Genomic DNA, 16793 nt, shown 5'->3' with positions numbered 1-16793 from the left:
ACGGGAGGTTCAAAATGTACTTAAAGTATTGATAATTTGGTTTTCTTAAGCTCTCATTTACGAAAGTTGTTGGAAACTGGGGGTATGTAAATGGGAATTAAATATAAATGAAATTGTGCATTGATCATTGAAACATTGTGAAGTTCTCAATTTTGCATGCCTGTGCAAGAGATTGAATTAATAATAGCGTTAAGCAAAGAGGTATTATACTAGGACAATTGTGTGGGACATTGTTGTTAATGAGGATTACAGGCATACAGACATGAGATTATAATATTAAACATTAAAAGAAACGAAATAAGAAATAATTCACTTTTATTGTAAAATGAGGAATTTTATTTGAACTAAAGAAAATGTTTTTTGGGAAGTCTATTAAGTTCATATGTTTATTTATCATTTGTATTTAATTATAAATAATTACTTATAATGACAAATGTTCCCTTTGATTTGTAAAGTTACAACATAGTTTTCATTGTCTTCTAAAATCCTTTCTCCAAAAGATATTTTTTAACTTGTTTTTCAAATGTTCCTTTATAACGTATCTGCTTTGTATATTCATGGACTTGCATTGGAATAGTATACTCTTCAAATTGCTGTAAGTGATCTTTCAGTTCATTTGCCAGAACCTAAAGGAAAAAAATAATCATATGTGTAATATTGTAAATGATATAAATATTCTAATCTATTACTACTGTTACACGTTTTTTATTTTTTTTAACAATCAAATTATTTGAGATACTACTTACCCATATGTCACCATCTATGTGAGTAATACGTGTTAGAATTTGAGATAAATACTTACCCATATGTCACCATCTATGTGAGTAATACGTGTTAGAATTTGAGATAAATACTTACCCATATGTTACCATCTATGTGAGTAATACGTGTTAGAATTTGAGATAAATACTTACCCATATGTCACCATCTATGTGAGTAATACGTGTTAGAATTTGAGATACTACTTACCCATATGTCACCATCTATGTGAGTAATACGTGTTAGAATTTGAGATACTACTTACCCATATGTTACCATCTATGTGAGTAATACGTGTTAGAATTTGAGATAAATACTTACCCATATGTCACCATCTATGTGAGTAATACGTGTTAGAATTTGAGATAAATACTTACCCATATGTTACCATCTATGTGAGTAATACGTGTTAGAATTTGAGATACTACTTACCCATATGTCACCATCTATGTGAGTAATACGTGTTAGAATTTGAGATAAATACTTACCCATATGTCACCATCTATGTGAGTAATACGTGTTAGAATTTGAGATAAATACTTACCCATATGTTACCATCTATGTGAGTAATACGTGTTAGAATTTGAGATACTACTTACCCATATGTCACCATCTATGTGAGTAATACGTGTTAGAATTTGAGTGCCAAAATGTTTTATTTCTGTATACACAGGTATGTTATGATATCTGGTTCTTCTGACAAAGTATGGACAATCAGATGAAGGTCCTGAAAAATAACAGATTTTGATTTGACATTAAAACTTGCAGTGCCAAATACCGTTAATAATATTACTTTTGAGTCCTAGAGTAAATCAGAACTTCATTCAAGGATTAAATAATACCTGTAGGTGGGGACCATCCGCAGGGTGTAGGGTAGCTTGCATGTTTAGGAGGTTCTGGAATCTGCAGTGGTGGAATTAACCTTTGTACATATTTAAAATCGTCTTTTGATTCAATTACTTCTGTTCGTTCAGAATCTAGTAATGATGACCTATCATTTGAAGAAACACATAAACATCTGCTCCTTACATATGTTGTTGGTTGACATTCTCTCACTGAATTCTGAAAAATCAATTTTCGACTAGATTTAATTTGTCACTATGATGAATTATTGGTTATATGCATTGATTTAAATAGAGATAATTGATTTTTTAAAGATATATTGATTTTGTCATGATCTTTAATTACTTAAAATATCACTGCAAAAATTAAAAAGATCCCTCCTCCACATACATATGTCATAAACCACCCTTGTTACGTAATAATTAAAACACAAGTTTCCCTAGATTTCATTATAAGAATCAGGCGTATAATTTATACACTAAGAAATAAAATTTAACAAACAATAGTCAATACGGATATAAAAAGAAAATCGTATTGACTATATTGCGTTTCGTTTCACAAGGTGAGACTTGATCTCGGTACCTCAAGTGCTAGAGATAGAGGGCTAGGTAGGGACTTGCATATATTTTTCAATTTATCTTTCAGCATTTGAATAGTGTTCAGTTTGAAAGAGTATATATATAGGCCTAGCTAGCTAGCTTATTTTATCAAATAAATATTAGTTAGCTAGCCTAGGTCTGGCCCTAGCTAGCTAGCTTATTTTATCAAATAAATATTAGTTAGCTAGCCTAGGTCTGGCCCTAGCTAGTCAACACACATCACATCACTCGTTCTCGGTACCTACTTTCCCCCTCTTGCCAAATTTATATTATTATCAACATTTTATTAAAAGTAAACATTTATTGTTCAATTTCCTACCAAAATTGATACCTTTGTGATGAAAGAATGTACAGGTTTTGATTTAAAACAAAAATGTGTGAAACGACGACTGTAGGCTGCCATTTTGTAATTAAAGGTATTGTGGGTAATATTAATCTGTTGCGCACGCGCAATAATCAACAAATCGACCTTTTTTGACTGGGATAACTACATTTCACAACGTGGTGTAAGTTGACTGAAATAAATTATATTTTTTGGCATTCAGTGACTATTTAAACATTTTATAAACATATAATATTCCTCTTTAGGTATTACTACTCACGTACATTGAAAATTTCCTACGGTATTATATGTAATTTATATTTTAATAGCCTAATAATTAATACATGTTGTGTCGGTAAGTATAGTAAGCTACTTTTAGGCCTACTACTAGTCTATGTAGTGTAGGCTAGCCGAATCCGGGACGATTCGGCGCCGAGACGATTCGGCCCACTTTTGGGCCGAAACATCCTACTTTGAGGGCCGAATCGTCTCAATTTAGACCAAATTCATATTCATTTTTTTGGGTATTTATCAAGTTTTTAAAGGTGTTGAACAATCCGTATTTTAATTTTATTGATATTGACAATGTTGATATAATATAGGCCTATAGAGGGCGATATGTAAGTTAGATGTTCATAAAATACTAGGTTATGGAAATGTGGTTTTCATCAAGCCAGCTGTGTGGCCCTGTGATGAGGCAATGGTTTAAGGGGTTGCAGGTTCTATTCTCTACTAACTGCTAATTAATTAAATATATATATATATATAAATGTTTCAATGGTGTTTTTTGTCGTAGACCAATCATGCAGCTTATTGTGAGTGCTCAAAAGACACATGTTGTCAACATTGGTGAGACAGACACTGTCCATGATGTCAAGGTACAGTTTCTATGACAACTGTAGTAACTAATATACCATACTCATATTAACGCAAACACAAGTATATTTGCTGTTTTAGTTAATATATTGTTGATATTATTGTATTTTAGCTTCAAATTGAAAGACTTGAAGGAATTCCGGTAGCTGAACAACTGATTTGCCATTCTGGATCTCCATTGGAGAACTCTCTTATCTTGGCAAACACAGATATTCTTGAGCTCTCTACTTTGGATGTTCAGGCTCGTCTTCTTGGAGGTTTGTATTTAACAACAAATTGAACCAATCACTGTACTACTGTATTTGATAACTTTTTAATTGTAAAATCCTAATCCTAAATAAATAAATTCATCATTGTCTTAATATTTCAACAGGAAAGGTTCACGGATCTCTAGCTCGTGCTGGAAAGGTCAAGGGTCAGACACCAAAGGTAAAAAATATTTTATACCACTTGTTATATTCTAATTATTAACTTTCACTATGTTTGATGCCCTCTGTTGGAAATAGAAACTAGTTTAAAATCAGTAAATCCTATACCCTGTAAGAAAATAAGCAGCAGGGTTAATCCGCTTTCAAATCAAAATAATCTCTTCCATACATGTTTCTGACACATTTAAACTGTATACATGTTACAATAAATGAAATAAGATTTTAGAATTTCTAAGTACAGTATAATGAAATGACTCTTGATAGTGTTTACATTTCAAAGGAAATAAGTTTGACATTTGCTTTTATTCTCATCTGATTAAAAAATGTTATCAATCAATCATACTTTTTTCAGGTTGATAAGCAAGAAAAGAAAAAGAAGAAGACAGGCCGTGCCAAAAGACGCATGTTGTACAATCGACGATTTGTCAACGTAGTCCAGACCTTCGGAAAGCGAAAGGGCCCGAACTCCAACTCATAAGATCATTTCTGAATACCAATAAAAGCCATCATGTTCCTGAAAAGGTTTTCAATTTCCTTCTACAATTAACACATATCTTTGTATGTTAAAAATGGTCTAATAAAAATGATGCTCTGTATTGTGTAACTTGTGTTGGGCTTTTTTTGTAACACATATGGTAACTGTTTTGTTTGCAAAGATATCCAATTGAGTATTCACTGGGTTATTCCAGGAAGCATTGGATGTTCTTTTTTATTACAGTATTACTTTTCAGCACAGCTTTTTATTGCGTTTTCAGTTTTGGTCACAGTTCTTGCACACCATTTATATTAACACACTTTTGAATAATATCACAAGTTATAACATCCTGTCTGATCGAACATTAACTGCAATTTGTTCCAGACCATTTGTAAAATATAAATTATGCAAATTACTTGATGATGTACTCTACACTGAAAGTAAATTCTGCATGTCTGAATATATAGTTACAATAAGGTTTAAGGATTTTTTCCCTTTCAATAATCTGTCATGTCTGCTTAATTTTGGAATGCATTTCAAGAATTCATCTAAACCAAATAATAAGAGTAAATCAATCAAGACATATCAAGGAGGAAGCACTAAAAATTTAATATTAATTAACAGTAAAAAATGGACATCAAACAGTTAATAATGTTATTTTGCTGTCAAAGGTAGGGCCTGATATCAGTATCACACATCTCATCTAAAAGGCTGTGCTTGCATTAATCGTGTCTGGTTATATTTGTTTAGATTTGGCCAAGTCAAAGGGTACCAACAATTAAAGATGATGTACTGAGTAACAAGATAAATAGGCTTTAATAAATATCTCTACAATTAGCAATAATTATAATAATGCAATATTTTATTAATCATACACTTATCTAATAAGTAATAATAAATATCAAGTTAAAACTTTATCGCCCAACATCAGGTTAATGTTTAATTTTAAATGTTTTAATGATATAACTTTCAGTTAAACAAGATATACGGTATAGTTTTATAGTAAATATTTTAACTATATATCTGAATGAAAACAATTTACATTGTTAACTTCAGACTACCAGTAAATGTCATCATTCAACTATTAATAATTATTGTAAGATTGTAACTAAAAACCTAATCACCATCAACATACTTGTAATCTCCTCTTTATTATTATGTAGAATTGCCATCTACAATGACTCGCTATGCAAAAACATTAGGTTCTTCAATGCTGTCATTTTAATTCTAGGAATGTTTCAATTTAACATTTACAGTACATACAACATTGTATTTATAAAAAATATGATAGATATAAACATATCTATCAATAATTTGTATCATTCAGATGGCATAACACCATAAATACAGGTGTATATATTGTCATACTAAGTGATGTTATCCGTCCTAAGTTCACAATCTCTGGATTCTCTTTTGGAATCAAATGTTTTTGAAAACTAAGTTGGTCATGTACAGCAATATGGTTTTTTCTTCTCTGGACTACTTTCTCCAGGTACACTGTCATCCCTTCCGTATAAGCGAATGTTTTCTAATTGCTGATTAATTGACTTTCTTCTTTGTTTCATCACTTGTCGTATAATTGATTGAAATACCTACGAAAATAAGGATATTTTTCATCAAATAAAAACTAACCCCACCTTTAATGAAACAGATATTTTGGGAACAATATTGGCTTTTATTTGCAAACAATATTCCTTTTCAGTCCACTGATCACTTTGTGATAGACCTATATTCATACTACTTTCATTTTACCTTGTTTATATTTATAGATTCATGAGCACTGGACTCAAAAAATTCCATCCTACATTCCTTGGCAAGCTGAAAATAATATAATTGCTTTATATTATTTAACATATACATAACATATAACAATATTTTAATATAATAGTACGCTATATAAAACTAAAATAAAATTATAGCTGTGCAAAACGAGAACTAAAAGTTTAAACCTTATCAAAAGTTAGTTCCAAATAATATTCCACAGCCAAGTTAACATATGTCTGTTGTGTGATTTTACATTATAATATTTATTGTTTTACCATAACTTCTACTTGAGGAATTTGAATAATTAACTCATTTAAAGTTGGAATGATCAAAACAAGCAGATGCGTAATTATTCACACATAATTTCTAACTTTCGATCTGCAATCAATGACTGAACACCTGTTAGCATTGTAGCATTTTATCAGATAATTTATGTGAAGAACTGTTTTGATAATAAAAACACATAAAAAGTGTTTATCAATATATTGCAATGAAACATGATCATAATGATACACATTTAATATAATTCCACATCTGGTGAACTTTCACTATTTCATGTAGGAATATTTAATGTGTTGATATACTCTAATACAGTACAGTTATCTCTTACTCTTTCTCCTTCAGCTGTTGAAACTGTCCGTAATGAATCTGCATCATTTTTGTTTCCTACAAGTACCGTTAAGACGTCGGGCGATGCATGCTGAAATAATTAAAATACAGTGTATGTCACATTTATAAAAGTCAACAGCGCTTAAGACAATGAAACCGTAATTATGTAGTCTTAAAATCGACAAGGATTCGAGGCTCACTCGCTCCATAGTTCTGGTGGTAAAGACGGATAAAGACTATAAACAATTTAAAGATATAAATATGACAAATTGTTATTCTAATGACCTCAAGAGTAATCTAAATTGTCAATGATAAAACTTAATTAAAAAGAATTTAAATCTACAATGATAATGTTAAACATAGTTCATAGCGGTTTACTTGCTGATAATTATTATTATTTAAACTAATATGAAGTAAACAACATGAAACATCTGACTTATTTTAATTGCCGTCACTCTGTAAAAGATTTAAATCTTGTGTATAGAGTAGACCATATGGTAAACACAATGACCAAATATGGAAGATTAAATCAATAAGAGTTAACCAATACAGATAGGATACTTAAGTTGGTTAATAACATCACTGATATACTATTTATACTTTCTAAACATTTTGCAAAAAATGAATTACTGTACAACTCCAACAATTAAATGAAAATCAAGTTATTTACAGTTTACCATAATCTGCCATTCTTCCAAATATCTGTGACCGATTAATTACAAACTATACCACCTTATTTTAAGAATGCTCTTAAAGATAGTAAACATATGGTGACTCACCTCCTCAACCATATGCATCCATTTTCTAGTGTTCAGAAATGATTTTTCACTTGTTATATCATATACCAATATTATTCCCTGTGAAAAAGAGATAAACATTGTATTTTTAAATATCCAATCTATAATATTCCCTTTTTCTACATTTAACTATTAATATATTAATCAACTTACCTGGGCTCTTCTATAATACTGTGTAGTTATTGTTTCATACCTCTCTTGGCCTGCTGTGTCCCTAAAACAACACAATGCACATGATGATTACAGAATGTTTTAAACAGTTTTTTTTCTAATCCAATCGTAACATGATTTAAAAAAAAAACAATTTTGTTACCTACTAATATCAAAAGATGATGAGTGACATGAATGCTTACCATATTTGTACTCGTATTTTTGTGTCATCTACTGTTAAAGTTTTCATTTTAAAGTCAATACCTATAGCATAAAATAGTTTGTTATCTTGACTATATTGTTTTATTTTCATATGAGGGTTTGTTTTTTAACAATTTAAAATTGTCTCTAATTGATATGTACTAACATCCTACTACAGTGTACAGGGAGTGGTTAGTGCTTCCTCCCTATGCGCAGGGTGATGGTATTTTGTACAATATTATTAAACTATGATTTGTTCACAATTATTTAATATTGCACACTCAAATGTATACATAGAATGGTAAAGTAATTACTATAACCTTGAAATAAAATCATATTGAATAAAACATAAGGTACTACACAAAGAAAACGAGAAAAAAAAATCAATGCATGTTTTAATCTGCATCCTGTGTATAAATAGGTATGATATCTGAATAATATATTATTAACCTGAAGCTATAGTAAACACACAAAATGAACAATGGGTTGTGAGTCCATTCAATATTGACATACGACTTTGTATAATGCATACCATTGCCATCTGATATACACCACACTTGCTTACATTAGTTCTTACTCATACATAATTTACATCAGGCAATTCAGAGGTAAAACTTAATTCATTAGTTATGCACCTAAAGTACAGGATGGTAATGATATATCACCAAACATGTAAAGTGACAATTGAAGGATGGCAAAGTCACTGATTTTCATTTTTCATTACAAATTAGTTTATTTGAAATTCCAATTTTATTTAAAATGTCATATTTTATTATTAGAGATTCACAAATGCAAAGATACCAGTCACTTGCAGAATTGCTGCTTGTATTGTTACAAATATTAAAAACAATAAGAGCATGCCTGGTAAGTTACTACACTGCATGCTATATAGAAATAAAATATCTATAAGATCATACTTTTAGGCTATTAAATATCTAAAATAAAGAAAATAGATCCGTTTCAATGCTGAGCTGTGATAAAAGTTGTTGGTTTACCAAACAGTAAAATAAAATAAAACGTTTGAGCATAAATATAGACAGATGAAATTCAACATTGGTGTTGATTAAAAGTTCACAATCTATCTACAGACCAGAAAAGAACTGAACTAGGCTAGCATGTAGGAATTCTGACGACCGAAGAAAGACGTTGATTTTTGTGATAATCAATATATTTGATTGCAATATGGATAGTGTAAACTCACCTATAGTTGAAATATGAGGGTTAACCACAGTTTCCTCAGTAAACCGACATAGCATACATGTTTTTCCAACACCAGAATCACCAATCAACAACAGACGGATCAATACATCGTATTGTTTCGCCATTTCCAACTCTAGTATTTCTAACACTTCAATTTACTGATTATGAATAACTAACTTCACATTAACTTCCAGGGTATTGTGGCGTTAGATACGTACATTCCGGAACTGAAATCCAAAACTAAGTCCTTTACGGTACTTAAATCAACAAGTGCTTAGTACGGTTGGAATAGAACGTCGTCTGCTTCTAAAAGATAAATTACACGGAGACGATTTGTTTGTTTACAAATTTTACTTCGAACGGTAGCGGGCGGTCATGCTAATTTTCGCCCGGTAGGGGGCCGGTATCGCCTGGTATGGTTTTATGATTTAAACTGATGTCAACAAGTACATGTTATTAAGATGCTTTAGTCGTAAATTTAACTTATATAAAAATTTTCGTTCCAGAAACAAGTTAAAATATTGTTAAACTTTTCATTCGTCACAACAAAAATCACAGAGGGCAGTCTTCAGTTTCGGAAATCAGAATTAGTTCTAGAGGCTGACAGTTTTGGATTGTAAACTCGGCCGGGTCGTGCTCAAATTACAAACCCCAAGGCACGCCTTGGAGAAGAGAGTCTATGAAAACATTTGCTGATAATACAGTATTATTGAGGTGCATATAGACAGTAATCTTTAAAATATTAAAATAATTACTTTGTTCTTGCTGTCTAGGCTGGTATTATAATAATTCACTGTCAAATCAGTCAAAACTAAACTTTATTTTGGCTGTCAACCTATAGGCCGGTATTTACAATAACTCCCATTTGACTGTCAACCTATAGGCCGGTATTTACAATGACTCCCATTTGACTGTCAATCTAGGCTGATATTATAATAATTCGTAATGTCTTCGTAAAAACAAAGAAATGTCGTTTGTTAGCAAATCCGATTAAAAGATACATATATATTATATAAACGGACTAAAAATGACAACAAAATGTATACAAACAATGTTAGTTACTGTATAAAACAGTTAAAAATCTTTAAAAAGGTTAAAAACGTATTGTTACAAATTACATTCTAGAAACACCAGGAACTTAGTTTGGCACAAAAGAATTTCTAAAACGACATCGCACATTACGTGTTGGACAAAGTCTAATACCAGACCTATTTAGGTTATAACAACAATGTAATAAATGCGTCGGGTCATTCATAATTTATGTATTTTGAGCGCAACACGTTTTTCGTAGATTTGAGATAGTGGCGTGATATTACATTTAATGATACGCTGAGCAATTTGTCTCTTGACCTATCAATTTTTTTCTATCGTCACATGTTCCAAAATTACATCATAGTATGTTAAACGGAAGAAACAATCATCGTCTGGTAGAAGAGAACCATTATTTTGCTATCATCAAATTTCAATTCATTTAGTTTCCTTAAAATATAATGGCAAATTTACGAAAGTCAAAATAATTTTAAAATACGTTTTTTTTTTGTATTTTGGCCTATATTCGGTGACCTTTAACCCCCCAAATTAAGCAATAAATGACAATTTCAATTTACTGTTTTTTCAATATATTTCTCTGAGTCTGCTGAGCATGTCGGACAGGATGTATGCTATGTGGGACAAATTCTTATTATCTCAGATCGAGACTGGATATGGTAAAGCGGTAAGTTTTCACAAAAGGTTTGAATACAAGTGGAATTGTTCAAAGAAAATTCATTTTATCTAAAAATGTAAGTGACATGCACAGATAATTACAATATTTAAAATACGCCACAACTCGCCCCAATAAAGGCATGGGCTAGGCTTCTTCATCTTATCTATACTGTCCTTTTTATGACAATGATGAACAAATGGAATATGCATTTAGCTAAAATTATCGAACTATTTATATTTTGCTATAAAATAAACATTAAACACCAGCAAATAAGCCAAGAGCCTCCCAATGGATGGCTAAAATAATACTTTTTTTTGTGTCATTTTCGAAAGCGTCGTGAAATAGGAAAGTCAACGACGCGACGCTTGTGTAACGCGAAGGTCTCAGGAGCTCAGATCAGCAGATTTTTGTTGAATACTTTTTTTGTTTACTGCTCGCGCGCAGAGCATGCTGAAAGTGTGTGGGAAAAAAGTTTGATAAAAATCAGCATGCCTACCGATCTTGAACTACTCACTGAAATGGGATTTTCTGAAAATAGATCGTATGTATCACATATTTAGTTAGTTATTAGTTAGAGATCCTAACTTAACTAATTCCATCTGGCTAGGCTATCTAGAAATATGATGATGATCAGCAGAGAGTTGTAAGGGGAAGGGAACACGGACGATCGGGCTCAAGACGATCGGGCCCAAATTTACGGTCCCGATCGTCTTATGTGTTGGGCCCGATCGTCCAGTAATTTTAGAACCACGTTGGGCCCAGTCGTCTTACCAGTTGGTCCCGATCGTCTTTTAGCGTTAGGCCCGATAGTCTTTTTTTGTGTTATATAAAATTAAAATAATGTGCCACATTTCATTCCTAGCTAGGCCTAGTGCTTACAGTAGTGTCAACATGCTTTTCTTGTGTAAATTAAGATTTGAATTAAAAAGGTTAATTAGATTTTTCTGATTTTACTGGTTTTAAGAATTTCTTACCAAATACTCTCGATTTATGAATAAATGTGATTGATTTTGATTGTTATTATTGTTTTGTAACTTACTAACTTGTATGTATGTATTCCCGTATTTAATTTTTGCTCTATACAGTGTGATTTATATAACTTGACTTCTCTCTCTCGTTAACTTTTGAGAATAAAAATCAACAAATTCATCATCATAACGTGTATTTTAACACCTCAATGATCTATAAAATCCCTCTTAGGCCTAGGCTAGGTAGTGATGCTGATTTAGGGTCGGTTGATATTCTTTAAAAACAGGCACATTATTAGCAGTAACAATGTTACGGCATTTTTATTGACAAAATATATTGAAATTAAACATGTATTTCAATAATTAAATGCATTAAAAGTAGATGCGTTCCACTGAGTTTTTAACCCTCTATTATAGTTGCTCTTTTGGCGCTCCATAGAAACAGAAATATTGAACTTCGAAATTTGCGAACAGTATGCGAGAAACACATCTGTAAAATCATCAATTTAAAGGATTTATTTGTTAATTTATATGCGATTCGTCTTCCCAATTCTAAGGTGTGGTATTCATGATAAGTTGCTTAACAAGTTTGGAGTCGAAAAGAAACCAAAATAGGGTTAGAGTTTTGTGGCATAACCGAGTAGGCTATATTTATTCTAGTTAGAGGTCTTGACACATATTTATTTTTATATTTTACAGTCGAAAAGCTCTTGCAACAACCAAATACAAAGGTGCTCAAGTAGCAATGGATTGGTATGATCACTTTGATCTATTGATTTAATATTATTATTAAAACAGTTGCTGTCATTTTATTTTCTTCATTAATTGTACTACTACAGTACTATTACAATTCCTATTTCATTTTTTCTTGTTTTGTTATAGATAGAGGAATTTAATATAAACTACAGTTAGCAACACAGTAAAGGATATACTGTAAGGTGTCATTGAATACAATCATAACGTACATAACCAAATTAATCTTTTTGTATTAATTGTGCAGGTTATTTGCCCATGCAGATGATCCAGATATAGATGATCCATTTGAAGAGGCCCCTGGCCAGAAATTATCGGATGAACCTGCTGCAGAAGGTACTATTAAAAAATGCTTTGTTTTTTCTTGAGAAAATCTCTATTAAGTATCAGGGCTTTTGTAAACAATTTAAAAGAAGAATAAGAGGGAAAACTATGACTGTGATTTTGAAGGAAGCCTCTACCCTCTAGACTCAGCTGAGACTAAAACCAAAATGCAGTGTAATAGCCTGCATCTCTGTTAATAATCTTTCTGAGGGACCCGTGTATTATAAGTGGGTAAATGCCATTACAATACAATTATTACAATTAAATACTATACTATATAAAATAATTAACATTTTGTTGATTTTTCTGAAGGTGATAACAAGAGTGAAACTGCTGAAGCAAAGTCAGTTCAATGTGATGAGTAAGCTGATTATAAATGTTTAAATATTAAATATAAAAACAAATTAAAAATGATTGATATAGGAAATGAATGTGGTGTTCCTTTTAGTTCTCCCTTTCTCTCTCTCCCTAATTTGTAATTTTTAGAGACATCACTTTGGAATTATTAGAATCTGTGACAATAATAATTGAACACTATTTTATTTTCTTTTTTAGATGTGGCAAAAAGTTGAGAACACAAAATGATATATTGGTAAATAAATATTTATTTAACCCTATTTACATATTATCATCAGGTCTATCAATGCCCCCATCACACCCATCATTTGTTTTGTGTATTCGTAATTTAGAAAATTTGTTTGTGTTCTATTGACAATTTTTATTTATATATTATATATTAGATGCATGCTTCTCGAACAGGCCATTCTGGTTTCTCAGAATCTACAGAAGAAATTAAACCATTAACAGAAGAGGAGAAAAAAGAACAACTTGCAAAGTAAGAATACTAAGAAATAAATACAGTCAATTTCATCTAAGTCGAACACTGAATGATTTAATGTAAATTACATTCCAAATGCTTCTCTGGTGTTTGCCTCCCTTTTAACATTACAGTTTCGTTTTTAGGATTCAGGAACGTTTGAAACAAAAGAAAGCAGAAAGAATAGAACAAGAAAAGAAAGAGTTGGTACAAAAAGAAAAGTTAAGACGAAAGCAAGGAAAAGAATTGGTTGCAGTCAAAGAACAGTGTGTAATATCATGTATACATTTGAGTACAGTATGGTTAAATATTGCAAACTTGTATTTGATGTTTTAGTGAGATCCAACTTACCCACTATACTGTGTTGTGAGAGCATGCATTGGGTTCAAATATCATTAGTAGCTTCTTATACTTGGCTCCGTAATTATATACACATAATATATTCCGATAATATAGTTTCTACTGTACATGTACAGAATACGCAAAGTTTCTTGAGTTAACAAACAACGGTAGTAAGTAAAACAAATACGTCCTGCTTGTTCGACGGTCGGTAGTTGAGAGAGAGAGACAAAGAATAAAAAAGGTTTGCATGCCATTCGTTACACCTGCTAACACATATGCAAATTGCCTCTACAATGTCATGCAGTTCCCTATTTCATATAATTAGTTGTGTTTTTTCAGACATGAAATGAATGAGATGAAACGAGAAGCAGAACGTAAGAAACGAGAAAAATTGGAGGAAAAGAAAGCAAAGTAAGTTCAAACAAAAATAGTAATATTATTTATAGCATTATTGATTAACATGAATATCTTATGTTTCCATTCACATTGTAGTCTTTATAATGTATGTTCATTAAAACATTTTGTAACCATTGTAATATAAGACACAAATATCAATATCACTTGTAATATGTACTATTGTGTCTCAACATCTTCAGAGAACGAGTGAGAGAGCAAATTGCAAGGGATAAAGCAGACAGAGCTGCAAAGTTTGCCAAAACAGCTGTACCTCCTCCTTCCATTCCTGCTGCAGCGTCTAAGCCAGCTGAGGTTCAGAAGAAAGAATATACACAAACTAAATTACAGGTAGGAGATACCACTTTAATACGTATATGACTACCTAATTAAGGCTAAATCTAATGTAATCCAACTATAACCCTTAACTTTCGTCAAATTTGTAACCAGACGCTCTGAGACGATACTCATCAAGCATTCCAAACTGTAACTAGATTTGAACTCGTCACTTTGATGAGTTAGTTATCCGCACAACAACAACGCCACGTACGCTAGAAAATGCGAACAGAAAAAGATTACAGCACTATAGTTGGTTATAGTTATGATAATAATATGTTGGTGCTAAATTCTGTCTATTTCGTGCCTTATAGTATAACAGTATAATACTGTATATATCTACATACAGGCAACTTGTCAAGCAACAAGTTACATGAATTCATATCTACAACTCATTAGCTTTCAAAATAAGTTCCTGAAGCGCTATAATAGATTTAAAATAGGCATATTTTTTCATAAATTTGCATTGAATTTGCAATTTTTAAGCACACATGCGTCATTCTGCAATTAAAATTCATAAAAATGAATGAAATCTATCATAGAAGGTATGAAGAACGTCCTTTCTATGCCAAGCTATGTACACGCATGCGTATGCGCAACGGCAAAACAAAATTGAAAATTTTGAAATGCTCAAAATGTCCTGAAAGGTATAGAAAGTTGACTCTTGATATGAATTCAATTTTCACCAAGTGTCAATTCAAAATGACTTCTGGTTTTTAATCTATGATCAATCATTTAAATTCATAAAATCGTGCGCAAGTCACGTTGCGCAACTCTGACGTTTTTCAAAAATAGGAGGTGCACAACTTCGCGTAAATGTCGATATGTTAAAGTTACAAAATGTTATGTTTTCGTGTTTTAAAGAAACGCGACGCACAAAATAGGGTGGAAAGAAAGACGAATAATACAGAAAAAAAAAGTTGATGATCTCATACAATTACAAGGAGTTATCTGCCAAGGTGCGGATAACCAATTAAGCTTGACACTAATTTTAACGACACAAGGCACTGAGAAAAGCTTTTTTACCTATAGATACGTCTAACAGATGGCAGCACACTGACAAATTCATTTGAAGCTAAAGAACCTTTAGCTGCTGTAAGAGTTTATATTGAAGTTAACAGGAAAGATAGCAATGCACCCTTTTCATTAATGACACCATTTCCAAGAAAAGTATTTACTGATGAGGATATGACTAAACCTTTACATCAACTAGGTAAGATGGAAGCGGCACTAACTTATGTCTTCGTCACACAATTTTTCAGGTCATTATGGATGATTTCGTGGATTACCCAAATCACCAAAATGAAATCCTGTAGGTGATTTTCTGCTAAAAAATAACCTCAATAATTCAATAAATTACTAATATGCACTCACTATTGTTTTTTTATTTTGATATAGGTCTTGTTCCAAGTGCTGTGCTGACATTAACTAAGCCACAGTTATGATGTTGATGAACAACAAAAATGTTACTGTGAAAATCATCATCTAATATTTAAATGTATTCCACAAAGACTAAATATATAATGTTCATGATGATTCACTGATAATAAGCAAAAGTTAGATACATTTGTCTAGTAACTGTTTATGAATAATTGTTGTTTTTTAAAGAAAATATTAATGACATCGATAACAATTCTGTTTTGTTTATTTTATTGAAAATCATTAACAAAATAATTTATATGGAGACATTTTATGTATCCTATGTTTCAAGCAGGCAGGTGGTATGCCAACCATCAATTCAGTTCTCGTCAGTCATGTCAGCGTTAAAAAAAAAACTGGCGATATCAAATGTCATGTCATTTACAGGAACGAATAAATAGACACGGTGATTCGTATGTAGTAAAAAAAAAACCCTACAGAACGTTTTAACCAACTTTATATACTATCGAGTAAAAATTCTATAACACGCAATTTACCGAATTTTGCCCTTACGTAAATTTTTATGTAGATGTAATAATCTTCTAGGCTGACAAAAATAAAATATACCTTTGCATTTATTTTGTTTTATTTTTCTCCTTATGAAATAATATATACATATGTATTGCAACTACAAAATTTGTCCTCATGCCTTATATCATGGAGTAACCATGCTTATATCCTTGAATAAAAACTTGATCCAAAAGTATTGTTTA

The 16793-nt window shown here is 31.4% G+C and overlaps 4 protein-coding genes across 5 annotated transcripts; 2 read left to right on the top strand and 2 right to left on the bottom strand.

Moving 5' to 3' along the window:
* Positions 1-313: 313 nt before the first annotated feature.
* LOC144851869 (large ribosomal subunit protein mL49-like) lies at positions 314-2636 on the bottom strand. Of its 2 annotated transcripts, none has more exons than XM_078709518.1 (4): positions 2521-2636; positions 1602-1821; positions 1359-1486; positions 314-626 (listed from the first exon to the last, which is right to left on the bottom strand). In XM_078709518.1, the coding sequence occupies exons 1-4, from the start codon at positions 2602-2604 to the stop codon at positions 480-482; spliced, it is 579 nt and encodes a 192-aa protein (XP_078565644.1). In that variant the 5' UTR covers positions 2605-2636; the 3' UTR covers positions 314-479. The 2 variants fall into 2 exon arrangements, with proteins under 2 accessions (XP_078565644.1, XP_078565645.1); XM_078709519.1 differs by having other exon boundaries at positions 2533-2635.
* On the top strand, positions 2575-4431 carry LOC144851870 (ubiquitin-like FUBI-ribosomal protein eS30 fusion protein). The gene is made up of 5 exons (XM_078709520.1): positions 2575-2707; positions 3320-3401; positions 3512-3656; positions 3773-3828; positions 4180-4431. Exons 2-5 carry the CDS (start codon positions 3327-3329, stop codon positions 4303-4305), a joined length of 402 nt encoding a protein of 133 aa, XP_078565646.1. The 5' UTR covers positions 2575-2707; positions 3320-3326; the 3' UTR covers positions 4306-4431.
* A 668-nt stretch (positions 4432-5099) lies between these two features.
* On the bottom strand, positions 5100-9310 carry LOC144851474 (ras-related protein Rab-15-like). Its single transcript, XM_078708965.1, has 7 exons — positions 9025-9310; positions 7826-7886; positions 7626-7686; positions 7455-7532; positions 6677-6766; positions 6055-6120; positions 5100-5894 (listed from the first exon to the last, which is right to left on the bottom strand). The coding sequence occupies exons 1-7, from the start codon at positions 9146-9148 to the stop codon at positions 5748-5750; spliced, it is 627 nt and encodes a 208-aa protein (XP_078565091.1). The 5' UTR covers positions 9149-9310; the 3' UTR covers positions 5100-5747.
* Positions 9311-11152: 1842 nt separating this feature from the next.
* LOC144851986 (UBX domain-containing protein 1-like) lies at positions 11153-16783 on the top strand. The gene is made up of 11 exons (XM_078709663.1): positions 11153-11269; positions 12396-12449; positions 12697-12785; positions 13086-13134; positions 13329-13365; positions 13514-13608; positions 13737-13856; positions 14272-14343; positions 14529-14676; positions 15694-15874; positions 16060-16783. The coding sequence occupies exons 1-11, from the start codon at positions 11217-11219 to the stop codon at positions 16104-16106; spliced, it is 945 nt and encodes a 314-aa protein (XP_078565789.1). The 5' UTR covers positions 11153-11216; the 3' UTR covers positions 16107-16783.
* The last annotated feature ends 10 nt before the right edge of the window (positions 16784-16793 follow it).

This window comes from Antedon bifida, chromosome 9, assembly GCF_963402885.1.
Source record: "Antedon bifida chromosome 9, ecAntBifi1.1, whole genome shotgun sequence".
NCBI classification, from domain to species: Eukaryota; Metazoa; Echinodermata; class Crinoidea; order Comatulida; family Antedonidae; genus Antedon; species Antedon bifida.
The sequence above is the reverse complement of the archived record's forward strand: the minus strand, read 5'-3'. Positions and strand labels throughout refer to the sequence as shown.

Excerpts from the sequence above, each read along its gene's own strand:
- LOC144851870 (XM_078709520.1), top strand. The coding sequence starts at position 3,327 with ATGCAGCTTATTGTGAGTGCTCAAAAGACACATGTTGTCAACATTGGT. Across the intron at positions 3,402-3,511 it reads ACACTGTCCATGATGTCAAG|CTTCAAATTGAAAGACTTGA; the intron begins GTACAGTTTCTA and ends ATTGTATTTTAG. Across the intron at positions 3,657-3,772 it reads TCAGGCTCGTCTTCTTGGAG|GAAAGGTTCACGGATCTCTA; the intron begins GTTTGTATTTAA and ends ATATTTCAACAG.
- LOC144851869 (XM_078709518.1), bottom strand. The coding sequence starts at position 2,604 with ATGGCAGCCTACAGTCGTCGTTTCACACATTTTTGTTTTAAATCAAAA. Across the intron at positions 1,822-2,520 it reads TCACAAAGGTATCAATTTTG|AATTCAGTGAGAGAATGTCA; the intron begins GTAGGAAATTGA and ends TTGATTTTTCAG. Across the intron at positions 1,487-1,601 it reads CGGATGGTCCCCACCTACAG|GACCTTCATCTGATTGTCCA; the intron begins GTATTATTTAAT and ends GTTATTTTTCAG.
- LOC144851986 (XM_078709663.1), top strand. The coding sequence starts at position 11,217 with ATGCCTACCGATCTTGAACTACTCACTGAAATGGGATTTTCTGAAAAT. Across the intron at positions 13,857-14,271 it reads TTGGTTGCAGTCAAAGAACA|ACATGAAATGAATGAGATGA; the intron begins GTGTGTAATATC and ends GTGTTTTTTCAG. Across the intron at positions 14,677-15,693 it reads ATACACAAACTAAATTACAG|ATACGTCTAACAGATGGCAG; the intron begins GTAGGAGATACC and ends TTTTACCTATAG.
- LOC144851474 (XM_078708965.1), bottom strand. The coding sequence starts at position 9,148 with ATGGCGAAACAATACGATGTATTGATCCGTCTGTTGTTGATTGGTGAT. Across the intron at positions 7,687-7,825 it reads AAAATACGAGTACAAATATG|GGACACAGCAGGCCAAGAGA; the intron begins GTAAGCATTCAT and ends GTGTTGTTTTAG. Across the intron at positions 5,895-6,054 it reads AATCTATAAATATAAACAAG|GTATTTCAATCAATTATACG; the intron begins GTAAAATGAAAG and ends TTATTTTCGTAG.